The 18507-nt window shown below is 38.7% G+C and overlaps 3 protein-coding genes across 4 annotated transcripts; 1 reads left to right on the top strand and 2 right to left on the bottom strand.

Annotated features, from left to right (window-relative positions):
• Positions 1–8532: 8532 nt before the first annotated feature.
• LOC112192799 (squalene monooxygenase SE1) lies at positions 8533–11488 on the bottom strand. The gene is made up of 8 exons (XM_024332674.2): positions 11063–11488; positions 10530–10641; positions 10192–10369; positions 9893–10061; positions 9568–9786; positions 9191–9466; positions 8796–9074; positions 8533–8684 (listed from the first exon to the last, which is right to left on the bottom strand). Exons 1-8 carry the CDS (start codon positions 11297–11299, stop codon positions 8580–8582), a joined length of 1575 nt encoding a protein of 524 aa, XP_024188442.1. The 5' UTR covers positions 11300–11488; the 3' UTR covers positions 8533–8579.
• Positions 11489–12830: 1342 nt separating this feature from the next.
• Positions 12831–16152, top strand: LOC112192807 (squalene monooxygenase SE1). 2 transcript variants are annotated; one of them, XR_002933626.2, is made up of 7 exons: positions 12831–13237; positions 13853–13964; positions 14114–14291; positions 14425–14593; positions 14707–14925; positions 15023–15299; positions 15462–16152. XR_002933626.2 is itself a non-coding variant. In XM_024332686.2 (6 exons), the coding sequence occupies exons 1-6, from the start codon at positions 13070–13072 to the stop codon at positions 15218–15220; spliced, it is 1044 nt and encodes a 347-aa protein (XP_024188454.1). In that variant the 5' UTR covers positions 12831–13069; the 3' UTR covers positions 15221–15343. The 2 variants fall into 2 exon arrangements, 1 of the variants encoding a protein (XP_024188454.1); XM_024332686.2 differs by lacking the exon at positions 15462–16152 and having other exon boundaries at positions 15023–15343.
• A 747-nt stretch (positions 16153–16899) lies between these two features.
• Positions 16900–18507, bottom strand: LOC112164495 (WAT1-related protein At2g39510). Its single transcript, XM_040505861.1, has 6 exons — positions 18358–18507; positions 18062–18178; positions 17765–18019; positions 17513–17674; positions 17287–17435; positions 16900–17139 (listed from the first exon to the last, which is right to left on the bottom strand). Exons 1-6 carry the CDS (start codon positions 18505–18507, stop codon positions 17010–17012), a joined length of 963 nt encoding a protein of 320 aa, XP_040361795.1. The 3' UTR covers positions 16900–17009.

Here is an 18507-nt window from a genome sequence, read left to right as displayed (position 1 = left end):
ATTACTTTTTTTCTTTTTCTGAGAATAATCCATTTATGTTACTTTTTTTTTTTTTCTGAGAATAATCTGTTTATATTACTTTTTTTTTTCTGAGAATAATCCATTTATGTTACTTCTCAAAAGCAAAAAAAAAAAAAAAAAAAAAAAAATCTTTCTTTTACACGTTGCTAAGAGAAAGAATCTCAGACCTCACTCTCCTACTACTCTCATCTCATCGCCTAATCGTACTATTACACTCGTCCAATCCTGCTACTGCACTCGCAGCACTCATACTCGTCAAGTTCTGCTACTGCACTTGTACTCGTGTCTAGTTCTGCTACTCATGTTCTGCTACTGCACTCGTCACTGAAAATCCTGCTACTGCACTCGTCCAATCCTGCTACTGCACTCATACACTCCGTCTAGTTCTACTATTGCCCTTATACTCGTGTTCTGCTACTGCACTCGTCATCGCCTAATGTCTAGTTCTGCTACTGCCCTCGTACTCGTGTTCTGCTACTGCACTCCTCATTGCCTAATCCTGCTACTGCACTCGCTGCACTCATCCTCCGTCTAGTTCTGCTACTGCCCTCATACTCGTGTTCTGCTACTATACTCGTCATCGCCTAACGTCTAGTTCTGCTACTGCCCTCATACTCGTGTTCTGCTACTGTACTCGTACTCGTTCAATTCTGCTACTGTACTCGTCTTCGTCTAGTTTTGCTAATGCACTCGTCCTCGTCCAATTCTTCTGCTACTACACTCGTGCTAGTCTAATTCTGCTACTGCACTCGTTCAATTCTGCTACTGCACTCGTCTTCGTCCAGTTCTACTGCTACTGCACCCTTGCTCGTCCAATTCTTCTGCTACCTCACTCGTGCTCGTCCAATTCTGCTACTGCACTCGTGCTCGTCCAATTCTTTTGCTACTGCACTTGTGCTCGTCCAGTTCTGCTACTGCTTGAAGATTGAGACAATATTGAAGGTTAGCTCTGCTACTGCTTTTAGGGATGGAGAAAAAATGACAAATCCTTGTTGATAACAACCTAATTAAGTTCCAAAAGTTGATATCTGGAACACTAACTTAGTGAGATGGAAAGAAATTCCATCACCAACACCAACTTAGTAACAATGGAAGCAAAAAATAGTAAATGAGCATAAAACTCATTGACCATGAACTGAACCTATGATGCTGCAGCAGGCCCTTCCTTCAATGGTACCCATCATCTCTTAGCTTGATGAGAGAGCAATTGCTTGTAAATTAGATATCCGTATGCCCATTCTTTGCACAAACTTCAATTAAAAATCACGTATGTGGATATATATAACACCTACCAAGGAGACCAGCAGCTTTATTGTCAATAAAATTAATCAACATGGTTCGTTTACTACCACGCACGTTGAGAAATAAGAGCCACTAGCCTGCACTCTGCACGACGGACCCAAATAGCTCCCAGCTAAAAAAAAAAAAAAACAGTAGCTAATAAGAGAATCTGCAGCAGAAAACCCAAAAAGTTAAGCTGCTCTTTGATGTGAAAAACCGATGGCCTCCAAGTACAAAAGAGAAAGAACTGTACGTAGGTGGTGGAGTAGCATACCAACAATCGATCTAGCTCAGAGAAAATCAAGCAAATACACCATCAAATCCTTCAAATCAATTTTCAAGAACACACTAAATCCTGTTGCACCAGTTATGTTGAACCGCACCATGTTCATGCCGACGACGGCGAGGGCCTCGACCACGGTGGTGTTGACCGAAAACCAGCTATTGGGAGTGGAGAAGGGCTTAAGGAGCAAGGAGGAAGAATGGGGTTTGGGGTGAAGAGTGAATAGACTGAGAGATTGTGACCAGACATGGTTGGGTCAGAGAGAGAAAAGCTTGGGTCTCAGTCAATGAACAGAGGGAGCTGAGAAAAAAGTCATAACCTTTTGACAATGGCATCGCAGTAATTTTAACAAAAAATTGTATTAATTCGTAAATACACATGAAATTTCAGATGTTAGGTCTACTTCATTTTCCTTGGGCCTGAGCTTTGTGTCACGCCCCTGATTTTACACACATGAAAATCGATATATATAACCCCATAATTATATATGCGTGAACGTCCAGTCATCAATACAAAATACCTGGAATCTTTTTCCCTTTAACTTACACAGATATTGATGCCCTGAACCCTCAAAATTAATATACACTCGTCCATAGAGTTATATATTATACAAGCATACGAATTAAATTGTCAACAACAAAATAAAACGTAAATGCAGCTCAGAGTTAACTGTACAACGGAAGTCCTTATCGACGGTAAAGCTACAAAAATGGCTTCCTACCGTAAAGCTGCAAAGGCTCTACCTCAGCTTCAGCCCCGATTATCCTAACCTGCAGGATTAACCCCTACACCGTTTGAATAGTGTACCGGGTTGCCACACAACAAACCCGGTAAGCTTTTGCAAACCCGTATGAGTAACTCAAACACACATGCACAACTCACGCCAAAATAAGGAAAACAACTCACGCTTTGCATTCCTAAAACACGAAATAAAGGAGAATAACTCACACTTTAATTTCCTTTCAAATCAAAATAAAAGAAAGCAACTCACACCTTGTTTCCTTTTAAAACGAAACATAGAAAACAACCCACACTTGAATTCTATCAGTAAAACATAGAAAGCAACTCACCCCTTGAATTCTATTAGTTGTACCATAAGTGTACCATAGAAAGCAACTCACACCTTGATTTCTATCAGTAAAACATAGAAAGCAACTCACTCCTTGATTTCTATCAGTAAAACATAGAAAGCAACTCACTCCTTGATTTCTATCAGTAAAACATAGAAAACAACTCACACCTTGTTTCCTATCAAATGTACCATAATCGTACCATAGAAAGCAACTCACACCTTGATTTCTATCAAAACGTTAATAAGGAAAACAACTCACACCTTGTCCCCTTAAAAACCATTAATAAGGAAGCAACTCGTTCCCTAAAAATACGTAATGTCATGAGTTGTAAATAATCAATTCCCGTTACCCCATGAATTACCTATATGGCAGACAGATTAGAGCTCTAACTGAAAACGTAACCACTCGTCCTGCCAAAGACGTGGTCACCTGATATTCTGCCCAAGGTCTTAGACCTTCGATCCTCGGGCCGCACTATCCCTTGGAGCAAATCATTAAAGGAGTCGCATTGGACCCAAAATGTTACACAAATCGCAACACTTTTGAAAACAATCGAAATCAACATTTCCATAATCATTGTTTTCCAAAAAAGCCATAACACAAAACAATAAAAAGCATCAATTCATGCCTATCGTTTTCATACCCAAATCTCAGCACTTTTCTCAAATCTCAATGCTTTTCAAAACAAATCGAAATCAATCATTTCCACAAATCATTTGTTTTCCAAAAGCCACACCCCAAAACAATAAAAAGCATCATTTCATGCATATTGTTTTCATAAATCCACAAACCACCCAAAACATATATATTTCACGCAAATACATATCTATATGTAGTCATCCGCTCAGGAATGCCTATTAATACCAACTATAGTTTGCAGTTAACTAATAACTCTCAAAACAATAAGGTATTCCCGTTCGTGAATGAACTTCGTGAGATTACTCACCTCAGAATCCCGCTGCGTCTTCTATACAGAACTGAATTAACACTATCACCAACCACTCGTCCAATTCACCTTTCGAAGCACCTAATCACCAATGATCTCAAATCAGTAACGATTCACAAATGATTTAAGTCCGAAACCCTTGTTTTGAACTAAAATCCCCCAAAGTGGCGCCAATCGAGGCGAAACCACATCCGAGACCTCCCAAAGTCTCTGGAATACGTCCACGATCGATGTGACCAAACCACAAGTCGATCGGACGCTCAAATCCTCACAGATAGAATAATCGCTCGGTATGAAACTGCAAAAATCATAACAATTCCATACGAACTCCAAAATTTTCATATTATATATCGAAACGCTCGTATCAACGAGTAGAACATATATAATACCAAAAACAGTTCCTTAAGTGGCCGGAACACCACCGGAACGCCACCACAGATGGTGGTGCACCGCCGCCGGCCAAAAACTCATTATTTCACAAAACTCCCAACATCAAAAAGCTTCATCTAAGCATGCTTGTGAACTTTTCTAACTAGCTCGAAGTCAGTGAACAGTAATCCAATCTGAGTTGATCGAAGTTTCACGTGAATCGATCCAAACAACCACCAAGGATCGATCAACGAGGCTGCTCTGAGCTCAACCAAGAAGACTTGAAGCCTCGCCGACGTTGGAACAAGGAATTCCGATCGGGTCCGAAAACACTAACCTGCACCGCCTTGCAGCGCCGCCGTGGAGGAGAATCGGTGCTAGAGGACACCAGAGGGACGACCAGACGGAGGAGACGATCCTATCTGGAAAGTTTCGTCGCCGGAGACCGCCGCAGTTCGCCGGAAAAGTCGGGTCGGATCGACCGGGTCCGGGTCGGGTCAGCCGGATAATTTCGATTCTGAAGGTGCGAACGAGAGAGAAGAGAGAGGAAGTGAGTTTCCAGAAACGGAAATAATGAAAATAGTAAGTTTCCAACTTGGGAAACTTCTATTTATACCAAAATGGAAATTCCTTCCAATCGCCATAACTTTCTCATACGAACTCCGATTCTCGCATTCCACATGTCCACGAACTCGTATTGACGCGCTCTACAACTTTCGTGAAGGAAGTTTTAGGAGAATCGCAACGAATAAAAAGTCAACCTTTGCGGCACCCCCAAAGTCACACTTTTCAAATAGAAATTCGTCCGAAACGCTTCCGCTCCATCCACGAGCCACGAAATCGTCCAACAACCATAAATTAGATTCCGGAAATTCCTCGGAAAATAAACACGAATTTCCGGGGCATCACACTTTGTGTCCTTATTTGTATAAATTTAATACATGATGGGTTTTCTGTTTTTTTAAATTTGGTCCGTTACTTGTATGTAATTTTCTAAAAATAATATAGAAAATTACATACAAGTAACAGACCAAATTAAAAAAAACAGAAAACCCATCATGTATTAAATTTATACAAATAAGGACACAAAGCTCAGGCCCAAGGAAAATGAAGTAGACCTAACATCTGAAATTTCATGTGTATTTACGAATTAATACAATTTTTTGTTAAAATTACTGCGATGCCATTGTCAAAAGGTTATGACTTTTTTCTCAGCTCCCTCTGTTCATTGACTGAGACCCAAGCTTTTCTCTCTCTGACCCAACCATGTCTGGTCACAATCTCTCAGTCTATTCACTCTTCACCCCAAACCCCATTCTTCCTCCTTGCTCCTTAAGCCCTTCTCCACTCCCAATAGCTGGTTTTCGGTCAACACCACCGTGGTCGAGGCCCTCGCCGTCGTCGGCATGAACATGGTGCGGTTCAACATAACTGGTGCAACAGGATTTAGTGTGTTCTTGAAAATTGATTTGAAGGATTTGATGGTGTATTTGCTTGATTTTCTCTGAGCTAGATCGATTGTTGGTATGCTACTCCACCACCTACGTACAGTTCTTTCTCTTTTGTACTTGGAGGCCATCGGTTTTTCACATCAAAGAGCAGCTTAACTTTTTGGGTTTTCTGCTGCAGATTCTCTTATTAGCTACTGTTTTTTTTTTTTTTAGCTGGGAGCTATTTGGGTCCGTCGTGCAGAGTGCAGGCTAGTGGCTCTTATTTCTCAACGTGCGTGGTAGTAAACGAACCATGTTGATTAATTTTATTGACAATAAAGCTGCTGGTCTCCTTGGTAGGTGTTATATATATCCACATACGTGATTTTTAATTGAAGTTTGTGCAAAGAATGGGCATACGGATATCTAATTTACAAGCAATTGCTCTCTCATCAAGCTAAGAGATGATGGGTACCATTGAAGGAAGGGCCTGCTGCAGCATCATAGGTTCAGTTCATGGTCAATGAGTTTTATGCTCATTTACTATTTTTTGCTTCCATTGTTACTAAGTTGGTGTTGGTGATGGAATTTCTTTCCATCTCACTAAGTTAGTGTTCCAGATATCAACTTTTGGAACTTAATTAGGTTGTTATCAACAAGGATTTGTCATTTTTTCTCCATCCCTAAAAGCAGTAGCAGAGCTAACCTTCAATATTGTCTCAATCTTCAAGCAGTAGCAGAACTGGACGAGCACAAGTGCAGTAGCAAAAGAATTGGACGAGCACGAGTGCAGTAGCAGAATTGGACGAGCACGAGTGAGGTAGCAGAAGAATTGGACGAGCAAGGGTGCAGTAGCAGTAGAACTGGACGAAGACGAGTGCAGTAGCAGAATTGAACGAGTGCAGTAGCAGAATTAGACTAGCACGAGTGTAGTAGCAGAAGAATTGGACGAGGACGAGTGCATTAGCAAAACTAGACGAAGACGAGTACAGTAGCAGAATTGAACGAGTACGAGTACAGTAGCAGAACACGAGTATGAGGGCAGTAGCAGAACTAGACGTTAGGCGATGACGAGTATAGTAGCAGAACACGAGTATGAGGGCAGTAGCAGAACTAGACGGAGGATGAGTGCAGCGAGTGCAGTAGCAGGATTAGGCAATGAGGAGTGCAGTAGCAGAACACGAGTACGAGGGCAGTAGCAGAACTAGACATTAGGCGATGACGAGTGCAGTAGCAGAACACGAGTATAAGGGCAATAGTAGAACTAGACGGAGTGTATGAGTGCAGCGAGTGCAGTAGCAGGATTGGACGAGTGCAGTAGCAGGATTTTCAGTGACGAGTGCAGTAGCAGAACTGGACACGAGTACAAGTGCAGTAGCAGAACTTGACGAGTATGAGTGCTGCGAGTGCAGTAGGAGGATTGGACGAGTGTAATAGTACGATTAGGCGATGAGATGAGAGTAGTAGGAGAGTGAGGTCTAAGATTCTTTCTCTTAGCAACGTGTAAAAGAAAGATTTTTTTTTTTTTTTCTGCTTTTGAGAAGTAACATAAATGGATTATTCTAAGAAAAAAAAAAAGTAATATAAACAGATTATTCTCAGAAAAAAAAAAAGTAACATAAATGGATTATTCTCAGAAAAAGAAAAAAAAGTAATATAAAGGGATTAGAAGTCAAAATGAGTAGTTAAGGGGGAAAAAAAGTAACATAAAAGGGTTATTCTCAGAAAAAAAGAGTAATATAAAGGGATTAGAAGTCAAAATTAGTAGTTAAGGGTAAAAAAGTAAATTAACTCATGACATGTGGCAAGTGGAGAGCAGATTGTCCTTATTTGTAAGATTTAGATTACAAGTCAAAATATGTAGTTAAGGGTAAAAAAGTAAATTAACTCATAACATGTGGCAAGTGGAGAGCATATTGTCCTTAAGTGTAAACTTTTGTCTTTAAATGTTCAAAACCAAATGTTGTGGAGTTTTTTGTGTTTTGAAATCCTATCAAGGGGGTATATGTAGTTTACTAAAAATTAATAAGCATTATGGGTGAGATTTGCTGGGTTACAATTTTTTTCAGAGGGGTATTTTGGGTTTTTGGCTACATACCTAAGATTTCTGAGGTAAAATATATATATATATATATATATATATAATAATTAATTTTAGGTGGGTGCAATTTGTTTTTTTAGAGTGAGAATTTCACACTGAATCCAAATCCTCTTAGTATTGTCGTTGCTAATACATTTCTGAATTGAAATGTTTTAGTTTAATTAATACATTTTATTAATTAAAAATGAGGTACATACATTCTTAGATAGGTTTGCTTAAAAGCGAGCATCTCAGAGAGATTAATGATCGACTCTAGTTTAGTTTAGTTAGTTCGGTGTTTTTGCCGAGTTTGCTTTTGTAAGTTATGGTAAACTCTAGACTTTTGGCTGTTGATCTAATGAAATCAACTTCTATTTCAAAAAAATAAAAATACATTTCACTAAAAATAGACTATAGCATTCTTATTATTCTCCGACCATGTAATTGTTTATCTCATTGTTTTAAACAGTAAGTCAAAGTGATTATCATGTGTAAAAGAATTTTGATATTCACCAGAGTTGTGGTTGAACATTGCAATAATAAAAAAGTAACAAGTGTAAAATATGACAATTCTAACTCATGAACAATTGGATGAACAGGTAAACATATTTCGGCTAAAATTTTATTATTATCTAGTTTGATCTCTCTGTTCGTTAGCAACTCCAACGTATTCCACTATGTTCGCCTGATGACAAAGTTAAGATATCTATAGTCTATGCATATAGTTTGTTGATGCCTTAATGTCTATCTAGGTGCATATATAGAAGCGTTTTGATTTTTCACATATACATAGGTTATAGAATTAGTAACAGTGATGATGCATGAACACTTAAGCAGATGAGAGTAATTAACGAGGAATTCAATGAATAAACTTTGTTAGATGCTAATTAATTTTGGTTATGTAGATCAATGAATCAATTGTCACAGTTGATTATATAAGCATTGACTACCCATGTTGATCTTTACTTTCTGGGTGAAACTAATGCTGCTGATTTGATATTTGATACAAATTGGTTTATCAAATCAATAAAATTAGAAAAATTTAGCTATCATTTTTTTCTCTCTCTAGATATATTCATATACTAGTTCCATTTCTTTAATGAACAGGAGGAGATCTGTAGTATGCTGGTACTGTGGCAGGAAAGAACATCTGTCTAACTCCTTCAGCCTTTATGATCGGGAATATGATGCCTGATGCACTCTGAAAATAGAACACCAGAAAAATACGTATAAGCAGCCAGTTATGAGTACATGGAAACTGACAAAATTGTTCATAAGAAAGTAGCTAGAGGAAATATTTTTGTTGTCATACCAAGATCAATTGAAACCCAAGCCACATGCGCTTAGGTGAAGGGAATGGAAACAGTAAGCGGCCGACACCATAGATGGCAACAGCAAAGAAATGGAGAAACAAGTGTAATGGACGAGGGTTAAGACCAGAGAGAAGAGATACTGGTCCATAGGAGCAGATGCCTCCAAGGCTCAAATAGCCGAAACAGGCTTCACGCATTTCCTGTCTTGCCAGATCAGGTGATGCACAAAACACCTTGTACAAAGCACCTGCCAATGTGTTTATGGTAGATGACACAGGCTACAAAAATGACAAAAGCATGTTGTCAGCAAAAGAAGAAACCACAAACAAGCCACATAGGAACATAAATTTAATGGCATAAAGAAAGTTATGTGTTATCCGAATGCCGGCTTTACCTTACGCAGTGTATAGAATGATTCTAGGTAATTGCACAAAGCCGGTGCATCATCAAGATCATGTAAGGGTCTAAGAAGATCGCGGAGAAGAACAATGTCTGAAAGAGCCACAGTCATTCCTCCTCCTGTTAAAGGATGCCTCATGTTGAATGAATCCCCTAATAAAATTGCACCAGGACTAGGAAGAGGATTAGCAGCCATGCTTTTATTTTGCATGGATCTAATGTTTCCTTTCTCTACTGCGGCCATAAAAGCATTGTACAGCTGTGGGGGAACCTGAAATACGAAGTGATCCTCATATTAGTTCAGTTCAGGTGGGTATGTGTATCAACTAGCAAGTGTAAACTAATCAAGTCAAACAAGTTATTTAAAGATACCTGAGGAGCCACCACTGTTTTCAAATAGTTGGCCATTTCACCACTAGCTACTGAAGGTACTTTTGTTCCAGGTACATCCACCAAACAGCGAACCTCGGTGGAACTGATAGGATAAAACAGGATGGGAGAAGGGTCTCCCAATATGACATGCCCATGATTTGCGTGTGGAAGATCACAATTCTCCAAGATCAAACCAACAAAACAAGAGGGACTTTCAACCTGTAACATAACAAAATAACTATGTTGGTCTCATGAAAGAATAAACACTCCTGCCATCAAAACCCTCATGCACGTCAATAGCAACATGTGGTTTACCCATTGTTACCTTTGGAGCACTGAGAGATTTTCGCAGATTTGAAAAGCAGCCATCACACACAACTGTTAGGGGAGCATATGTTCTCAGCTCCTCTCCAGCCTTGTTCTTGTAAATAACCCCTTTGACAATGCCCTTTTCCTCGATTAGTGTTGTCACTGATCCTTGTTCCAATTTTACACTGCAATGGAATTTCATGGGACATGATCAGTAAAAGATTGAAACTTGAAACAGATTCCACCTCGAGAATCACAAAAAGAATCTGGAAAATAGATTATCTTGTAATATACTTGAAGGGAACTAAGGATTACTTTGAAAGAGTTGCAATTTTTTCACGCATTCTTTGAATAAAACGGCCATTGTGGAAACTTCTCCCAGCCACATCTGAACTGTATTTCTTCAAGGGATAAGACAGAGTTGTATCCTTCCCATCTTTGTAAAGAGCATAACCAAACACTTTCTGGGCATCAATTGACTCATTTGCACAATCTGCGGTCACAAATAGAGATTGTTCATCAAAATTTAGGTTCCAATTTAGTATTAATCATTCGACTTTAGTAGAGACTAGAGAGTAGAAACTATGAACAAGTATTGAAATTATAGAAAACAACTTTTGTTCTACATAATTCTAGAATAGGTAATTACTTACCCTCGAGACCCAACTCAATCAATTTGAGATATCCCCCAGGCTGCAGTAGCTCCCCAACAATTCTATCTGGCTCACTCAAGTCTCTTTCTATTACATGCACACGTCGTCCTTCCTGTAACAAAAAGCAAATTCATGCTTAACTATCAGAAGCTCAAATTAGAGCCACTACAGCAATGATCTAAAAATGTAATATACTTTAGGTAATGCTTATGTAATTCACAACTCTCCTCCTTAAGCTTTCTCAAATGTAATTAATATACATCTGTTCTGTCTTGCTACTGATTGTAAAGAACGGAACTTAAGTACAATTTTGACTACGCAGATCGACCAATCAGGAAAAAAAGAAAAGAAAAAAAAAGGCAATCATCTTTCGTGTATTGACAGAAGCATGATGTTGTTGTACTGCCCAAAATATGTGCATTTAGAAAGTCAAAAAGAAAATAAAGATTCTGGAAGTTCTTGGTTGTTGGCGAAAATGAGTTGAAGTAGAACAGAATCCCAATCAAATACAAAGAAAGAAACCAGAATCTGACCTTGGCAAGAGTGTAAGCAAGAGCTGCACCGGCAACTCCGGCACCCACAATGACGACATCAGTACTTTTTTCCTCCATTTCCGGCTGAAACTCACCGTTTCCGAACCCATTACTCCTTACTTCACTTGAAACCTTGAATTGTTTCTTTCCTCCTAAAGTAGAACTGATGATCATGAAGAAAACAGAGCCCAGCAAAGAAACTAACATTCCACCGAGAACATACTCGTAAGAAACCATCTTCAACAACGTCGCTGATCGAAGAATGGGAACTTAGTTTTGTGGATCTATGTGGCTCTGTGATTCACTATATTGGGAAGTGGAGGACTAATGGTTATGGACAGTACTGGAAGTTGAGTAGGGTTTATATAGATACATGTGCGTAGGGTTCGAAATGATCTTCCTATCTTTCGTAACAAACGAACATAAGATCACACACAAATGAGCTAATAACTTGACCCAACTTCCACGATGCTTTAACAGTCTCGATCGATCACTCCCAAGTCCCAACTCCAAGACATGCCAGTAGTCCGTCTATAATATGATTTGTTGGTTTTGACTATGTATTTGCATTTGTATAAAAGTTCAATAAGAAGAAGACGAAAGTAAATAAATAAAAGGAAAATATAGCTGCTTGTTTGGAATGGAAGCTACACGTATGCACCAAAGTTTTCTTTGACCAGATTTGGCCTCAATTGTAGAGCTGAACTAGGTCTTTCTAACTTCTCACTTCTCAGTAGTGACAGGGCAATTCCTTGACTAAATTTCGCATGGATTTTATAATTTCATCGCTCATCAAAAATTGCAAGACTTATCAAATTATTATAAATTTGTTTGTTAAATAAATGATAAGTGCATATAGTCTCGTATTGTAACAAACGTCACATTTTAGCCAATGTAATGTAAACAACATGACATTATTTTATGAACAAATTGATTCCTTTCCAAAAAAAAAAAAGTGATGAAATGAAGCATTATTACTAAAGTCCAAACCCAATTTGTACACCTACATACCACTTTTGTATCTCCTATACGGCTATATTGGTAATGCAGCAAACTGCAAAAAGATCTATCTTCTACTTACATGACATAAAATATCATGATACCAAATCACCAATTCCTACGAATTTGATGATCTTTAGTCAACTACATGACTTATTAGTTAAGAAAAATCAAAGTAGTGACCAAGAAAAACAAAGATGGTGAAAATTGAATAAACGATATTTTGTTAACAAGATTGCTTCATGCAATCAGGGTTAAACTTTATTAACTCGGACGTACAATATAGCAAAAGAGGTTTAGGTGTGCAAGATTGCATTGTCATCTCATAAGACTGCCTTAGTGCGAATTGTGATTTTTATTTTTCAAACAATTTATTTTTTAAGTATTTTCCTCCGGTTAGGTCATTTATTATAAAGAAAAAAAAAACTAAAAAAGGAACATTGGATAATAACTTCCTAATGAAAAGTTCAAACATTTACTCAATCTATCAATTAAAACAACGTTCTTAAAACCCCGCAGTTTCATTTGATTTTTCTTTTTCCTTTTTTAAAAGGTAAAATAATTCCACCATTGTTTTCTTTTGACTCTTCTCTTTTCAGTCACGGGGAAATTAATCTCCATAGCAACTCCTTGATTGGCAAATCATCCCCATTTGATGTGACCCTATATTTGTCTCTTCCATTAGGCGTGTACCCACCATAACACAACCCCATTGGCAGCCGCTTATGTATTTTAAATTTAACCGCATTGGCAAACTTGAAGAAGAAACCACACTACCACACGTACACCTGCTTCCAACTTCCAATTCATCTCTCTATATAAACACATTCAAGTTCCCTAACTGTCCATAACCATAAAGCCCTTCACTTCCCAAACAATCCCGCAAACTAAATCACGGAACTAAAATTCCCATTCTTCATTCCTAATCAGTTTCCTTGAAGACGGTTTCTTTCGAGTATATATATTCTGGGTAGCTTCTTAGCTTCTTTGCTAGGTTCTGTTTTCTTCATGATCATCAGTACTACACTGGGTGGAAACAAAAAGGTCAAGCCTTTAAAGAGTAATGGGTTTGGAAACGGTGCGTTTCAGCCGGAAATGAAGGTGGAGAAAAGTACCGACGTTGTCATTGTCGGTGCCGGAGTTGCCGGTGCTGCTCTTGCTTACACTCTTGCCAAGGTCAGATTCTTATAATCTCTTTTAGATTCTGATAGGAAATCTGTTTAGAGAGGAAGAAAAATTGAGCAAAGAAATTAGTTTATTTCTTTGTTTGATCAGTGGACGACTTGGTCAGTGTTGTTGAACTTGTGATTACTTTTTCGACCCAGTTCAGCGGCCAAAACCTCAAAGCCGGCATATTCTGACTTCTAGCTAGTATTGCTTTTTTTCTTTTCTTTAATGATCTCAATTCTTGAATCAACATATGTTTGGCACTTTGGCACATATGAGGCTTCTTATGTATATGATATGGATCAAAGCGAATTACTATTTAGTCTTTTGATTTGTATCTCTGTTGGGTAATAATTTGAGTAGTATATGGTCCAAAAACTGTACATGAAGTTTCGGGTTGAACCATATAGTATCATAAAATGAACTTGAAGTTTCATACTCGACAATCAGTAGCAGGACAGAACTAGAGTGGGGGGTGGGGCGTATGTGAATTCATAAGCATTAATTGCCTAAAGTGGGCACATTTAAATTTTTAAAAATTTACTGTGGTGTCACTGGCTGAGCTGTTGGTTCCATCTTTAATTTGGGCTTTTGAATTAAGCATACGATTGCTTCTTGATAAAGGAAGGACGTCATGTACACGTCATCGAAAGAGACTTGAGTGAGCCAGATAGAATTGTTGGTGAGTTGTTGCAGCCTGGAGGTTATCTCAAGTTGATTGAGTTGGGTCTTGAGGGTGAGCAACCTCCTACCCAATTAATTTAGAACTCTTAATTAGTTGTTTTTGTATCAGTTTGTCATAGTTTCTACTTTCTACTCTTACTGAATGTTTAGTACTAGGTGGAGAGACATTTGGTTTTAATCAATATCTATTTGTGGCTGCAGAGTGTGCAAATGAGTCAATTGATGCTCAGAAGGTGTTTGGTTATGCTCTTTACAAAGATGGGAAGGATACAAAGCTGACTTATCCCTTGGAAAAATACAGTTCAGATGTGGCTGGGAGAAGTTTCCACAATGGCAGTTTCATCCAAAGAATGTGTGAAAAAGCTGCAACTCTCTCAAAGTAATCCTTATTCCTCTTTAAGTATATTACAAGATTTTTTTATCTACAAATTCTTAACCATGATTTCTTTGGTGGAATCTTTTTTAAGTTTTAATCTTTTACACACGTTATGTTCCCTGGAATTTCATTGCAGTGTGAAATTGGAACAAGGATCAGTGACAACACTAATCGAGGAAAAGGGCATTGTCAAGAGGATGATTTACAAGAACAAGGCTGGAGAGGAGATGAGAACATATGCTCCACTAACAATTGTGTGCGATGGCTGCCTTTCATATCTGCGCAAATCTCTTAGTGCACCGAAGGTATAATGAAGTGCCAACCTTGGGAAGAATCAACAATTTGAACTCAATTATATCATAGGAGTGTTTGTTCTTTTGTGAGAACAATAGAGTTTATTTGTTATTGCATGCTGCAGGTTGAAAGTCCCTCTTGTTTTGTTGGTTTGATCTTGGAGAACTGTGAGCTTCCACATGCAAATCATGGACATGTCATTTTGGGAGATCCTTCACTTATCTTGTTTTATCCCATCAGTAGCACAGAAGTTCGCTGTTTGGTGGATGTACCTGGAACCAAAGTACCTTCAGTAGCTAATGGTGAAATGGCTAACTATTTGAAAACTATGGTGGCTGCTGAGGTATCTTTCAATATTTTGCCTGACTTAATTAGTTCAAACTTGATACACATACTGATATGATTGAATCAACTAATCTGAGAACTACTTTGTATTTTAGATTCCCCCACAGCTGCACAATGCTTTTATGGTCACACTAGAGAAAGGAAACATCAGAACAATGCAAAACAAAAGCATGGCTGCTAATCCTGTCCCCACTCCTGGTGCAATTTTATTGGGGGATGCATTCAACATGAGGCATCCTTTAACAGGAGGAGGGAATGACTCTGGCTCTTTCAGACCTTGTTCTTCTCCGTGATCTTCTTAGACCCCTATGTGATCTCAATGACGCACCAGCTTTGTGTAATTACCTAGAATCATTCTATACACTGCGTAAGGTAAAGCCACCATTCGGATACCTCATAACTAAAAACTCCTTTCTTTATGCCATTTTATGTTCCAATGTGGGTGGTATTGTTTTTGGTTTCTTCTTTGCTGACAGTGCAGTGTTCTTTTGTTTTGATTGCATCCTGTGTCATCTACCATAAACACATTGGCAGGTGCTTTGTACAAGGTGTTTTGTGCATCACCTGATTTGGCAAGACAGGAAATGCGCGAAGCATGTTTTGGCTATTTGTGCCTTGGAGATGAAAAGTTGTTGTGTACTTGTACAAACATGATTGATCTCTGGCTCTGTGGTAAGTGTTTGTGTTTCAAGAACAAACTGGATTAACATAAGTACTCCATTGTTCGATTGTTATCTATTAGAATTTCACCGAAAGAGAGGAAATCGTTAATTAACTCATTATTGCAATCTGCAAATATGTGAATGGTTTATATTTGAAAGGTCTTTGCTAGCACTCTTCAATACTAACATATTCCAGCTGGTAGTCACCAATTTTTCAAGCTATAGTCCACTTTATGGATTGATTATCTAGCTAGCAAGTAGCAACTATTTCCCAGAAAGAGAGAGAGGGAAAAAAAAAACCAACACTAATTCTACTCAGACATGCCAAATATATGGATAAGCATAGTTATATGCAGCACTAGTCACATTGCTCATCTAGTCAGATTACCCGACTTTTAGAGTAATATTATGAGGTTGAATTAGAATAAAACCAACTAATGAATCCCCAGCTCGTTACCACTATTTGGGTAGTCAGCACTAGCTTTTCTGGCTAACCACAGGTTCACAAATTTGTGTTTTTAATATAAAAAAGGGCAACCTTGTTACTTCTAATGTCATGCTGGAATGTTTTAGTGCCTTTCTTTTATGAAGTTCCCCAATTTACTGTACTGAGTACTTGAATCTGAAGAAAACCTGTTTAGATCAGGTATGTGAAAACCAAGTTGCGGGGACAGTATATAACCAATTGCATTGCTCAACATCTTTTGTATTTCATGGTTAAGAAAGGAAAGAATTAAGGGACACCATGATTAATTAGTCTGATCCGACGGGCAAAGCTAGCGTTAGCTGTGGTTTTCTTCCAGGGTGCGTATGCAGGGTTGTCCATGATTAGTGCTTTTTGCTCCAAACAATGGCATGAGCCTGCACATATTCGTAGTCTGCCATATGGCTGTTGCCACTGCCACCATCATTGCTCCTTTTGCTCTAATTTTTGACAGGTCTCTCTTGCTCTCTCTAAACTAGTGATCTTTATACTTTGTCTCTAATCTGGTTTCCTAATTCCAACTATATGAAACCTGCTTACTTGAGACTGATCATGAGAAGGAAATCAAGGCCAAGGCCAACGATGACATTCTCCATCATTTCCAGGGCAATGCTGCTTAGCCTTTTCGAGTAAGAGTGCTTTCTTAATCATAACCAACACTTGTTTAAGCTATAAATCTGAACGCATGCATTCATCACCTAAATTAGTTCAATGACTTCAATCCATTAAAAACTTTACTTGTTCTGGAACTTTTAAGTACAAGAGTATGATTGGCAAAGCTAAACCTATAGGGGATGGAAGTGAAAAATTATTTGCCTCTGAGAAACTAATATTGTTTAATCCCTTAATTAATTAAAAAATAATATAATGAAAAACTAAAACAATATACAGCTGATAATGCAGAATCTGCCTTGTCTTGCTAAACAAACTCCAAACTTAAACTTGCGCTGGGGTTCCAGTTGGTTCTTCCACATTGGCCTTCTTTGAATCGGAGGGAGGCTGATCTCTTGCTTTTCCCCAAAGAACAAGATAGAGGCCTCCCACAATGGTTACAGCTCCGATGAGACTACAAACATAAGTAGCTGTTAGCTAGCCAACACCACAGTAAAAGAGTAATATGGAAACATGTATGTAAATACATAGTAGAGGGAAAACATTACTTCAGTAAAACAGTAATGAAAACATATACATAGGAGCGGGAAAACATTCATACCTCCCGGTATACAACTGTTCTGCCAGAAAAAATGACCCCAAAATCGCCACAAGCAGAGTGGCCAAGGGGTTAAAGGCCGAGTAGAAAACTGGTCCCTTCTTCTTCACAACCAGTCCCATGACATAATATGCAGCCCCCGATAGAAAAGCCTGCAAATTATGTCAAATTCATATAAAAACTTAAAGTGTAGCATTAGAAGTAAAAGACCATTAAAAATTTTCTTCACCCCATATACAGCTGCGAGCAACTTGTAGTCCAAGTGTATGGACCATGCTTCCGAGTTCCCCCTTTCAACCACAACAGCCACCACTGCTCCTTCCACCATACCCCAGAAGCAAATCAAAGCGGTGAGAGAGAGCTTGCAGGGGTAGGACTTGAGTACATTAGCCTGCATGTGTGTAAATCAGATGCATGTATCAGTAACTAATAATAGATACCGAATATAAATTTAGACTAATTAAGAGTTGCATACACCTACTTGTAGGATCATGAAACAGGACCAGCAGAAGCAGGCTAGTGTTAGGAAGAAAGCACCCTTGACTTCGGGCTGTGAAGAATGATTTTTCTCATGGTCCCTTGCCCATGGCAAGTTAAGGGAAGGCCCCTTGACCATGGTAAGGAGGATTGCTCCTACCACAGTAACCAAGGTTCCTACAACCTTGGCCAATCCTCTCGGGTGTCTGTAGTCCACACTCTCCAGCCTGTATTCGGAAAACAATTGGTGAGTAAGAGTCTGAGTGAGATTGAGTTAGAGTGCGAGTGTGAGTGAATATACCTGAAAATCCAGGCCATGACAAATGCAAACACCGGAAGCATGTTGCACATGGCCGATGTGAATGTGGCATTGGAGTTCTTCATGCCCACATAGTATAAGTTTTGGTCCATTACAGGGCTGCCAAGTATTAAAAACAGAGGCTTAGAAACATGCTGACTGAAACAAAGGAAAAAATTGTTGCAATGAAGAAATAAAAATACTCACTCAAACATACTTAGCAGCATGATCTTTGCCATGACCTTGATGGTCATTGTAGGCCTAGAATGTCTCTCTAGGTACCATGCCAATGGACTTGCCAAGGCAGTTGCAATGGCCATACGATACACCACAAAGGTGTAGTGGCTCATGCCCTGCCTTAGTGCAAGGATTGAGATGATGGAGAGGCCTGCATACAAGGCTTGAACAAAACACACTGCAATGACAAGAATTGTAGTCATGGAACTCAT

This window comes from Rosa chinensis, chromosome 1 (assembly GCF_002994745.2).
Source record: "Rosa chinensis cultivar Old Blush chromosome 1, RchiOBHm-V2, whole genome shotgun sequence".
NCBI classification, from domain to species: Eukaryota; Viridiplantae; Streptophyta; class Magnoliopsida; order Rosales; family Rosaceae; genus Rosa; species Rosa chinensis.
Note: the sequence above shows the minus strand (reverse complement) of the source record. Positions and strands in the feature narration are given on the sequence as shown.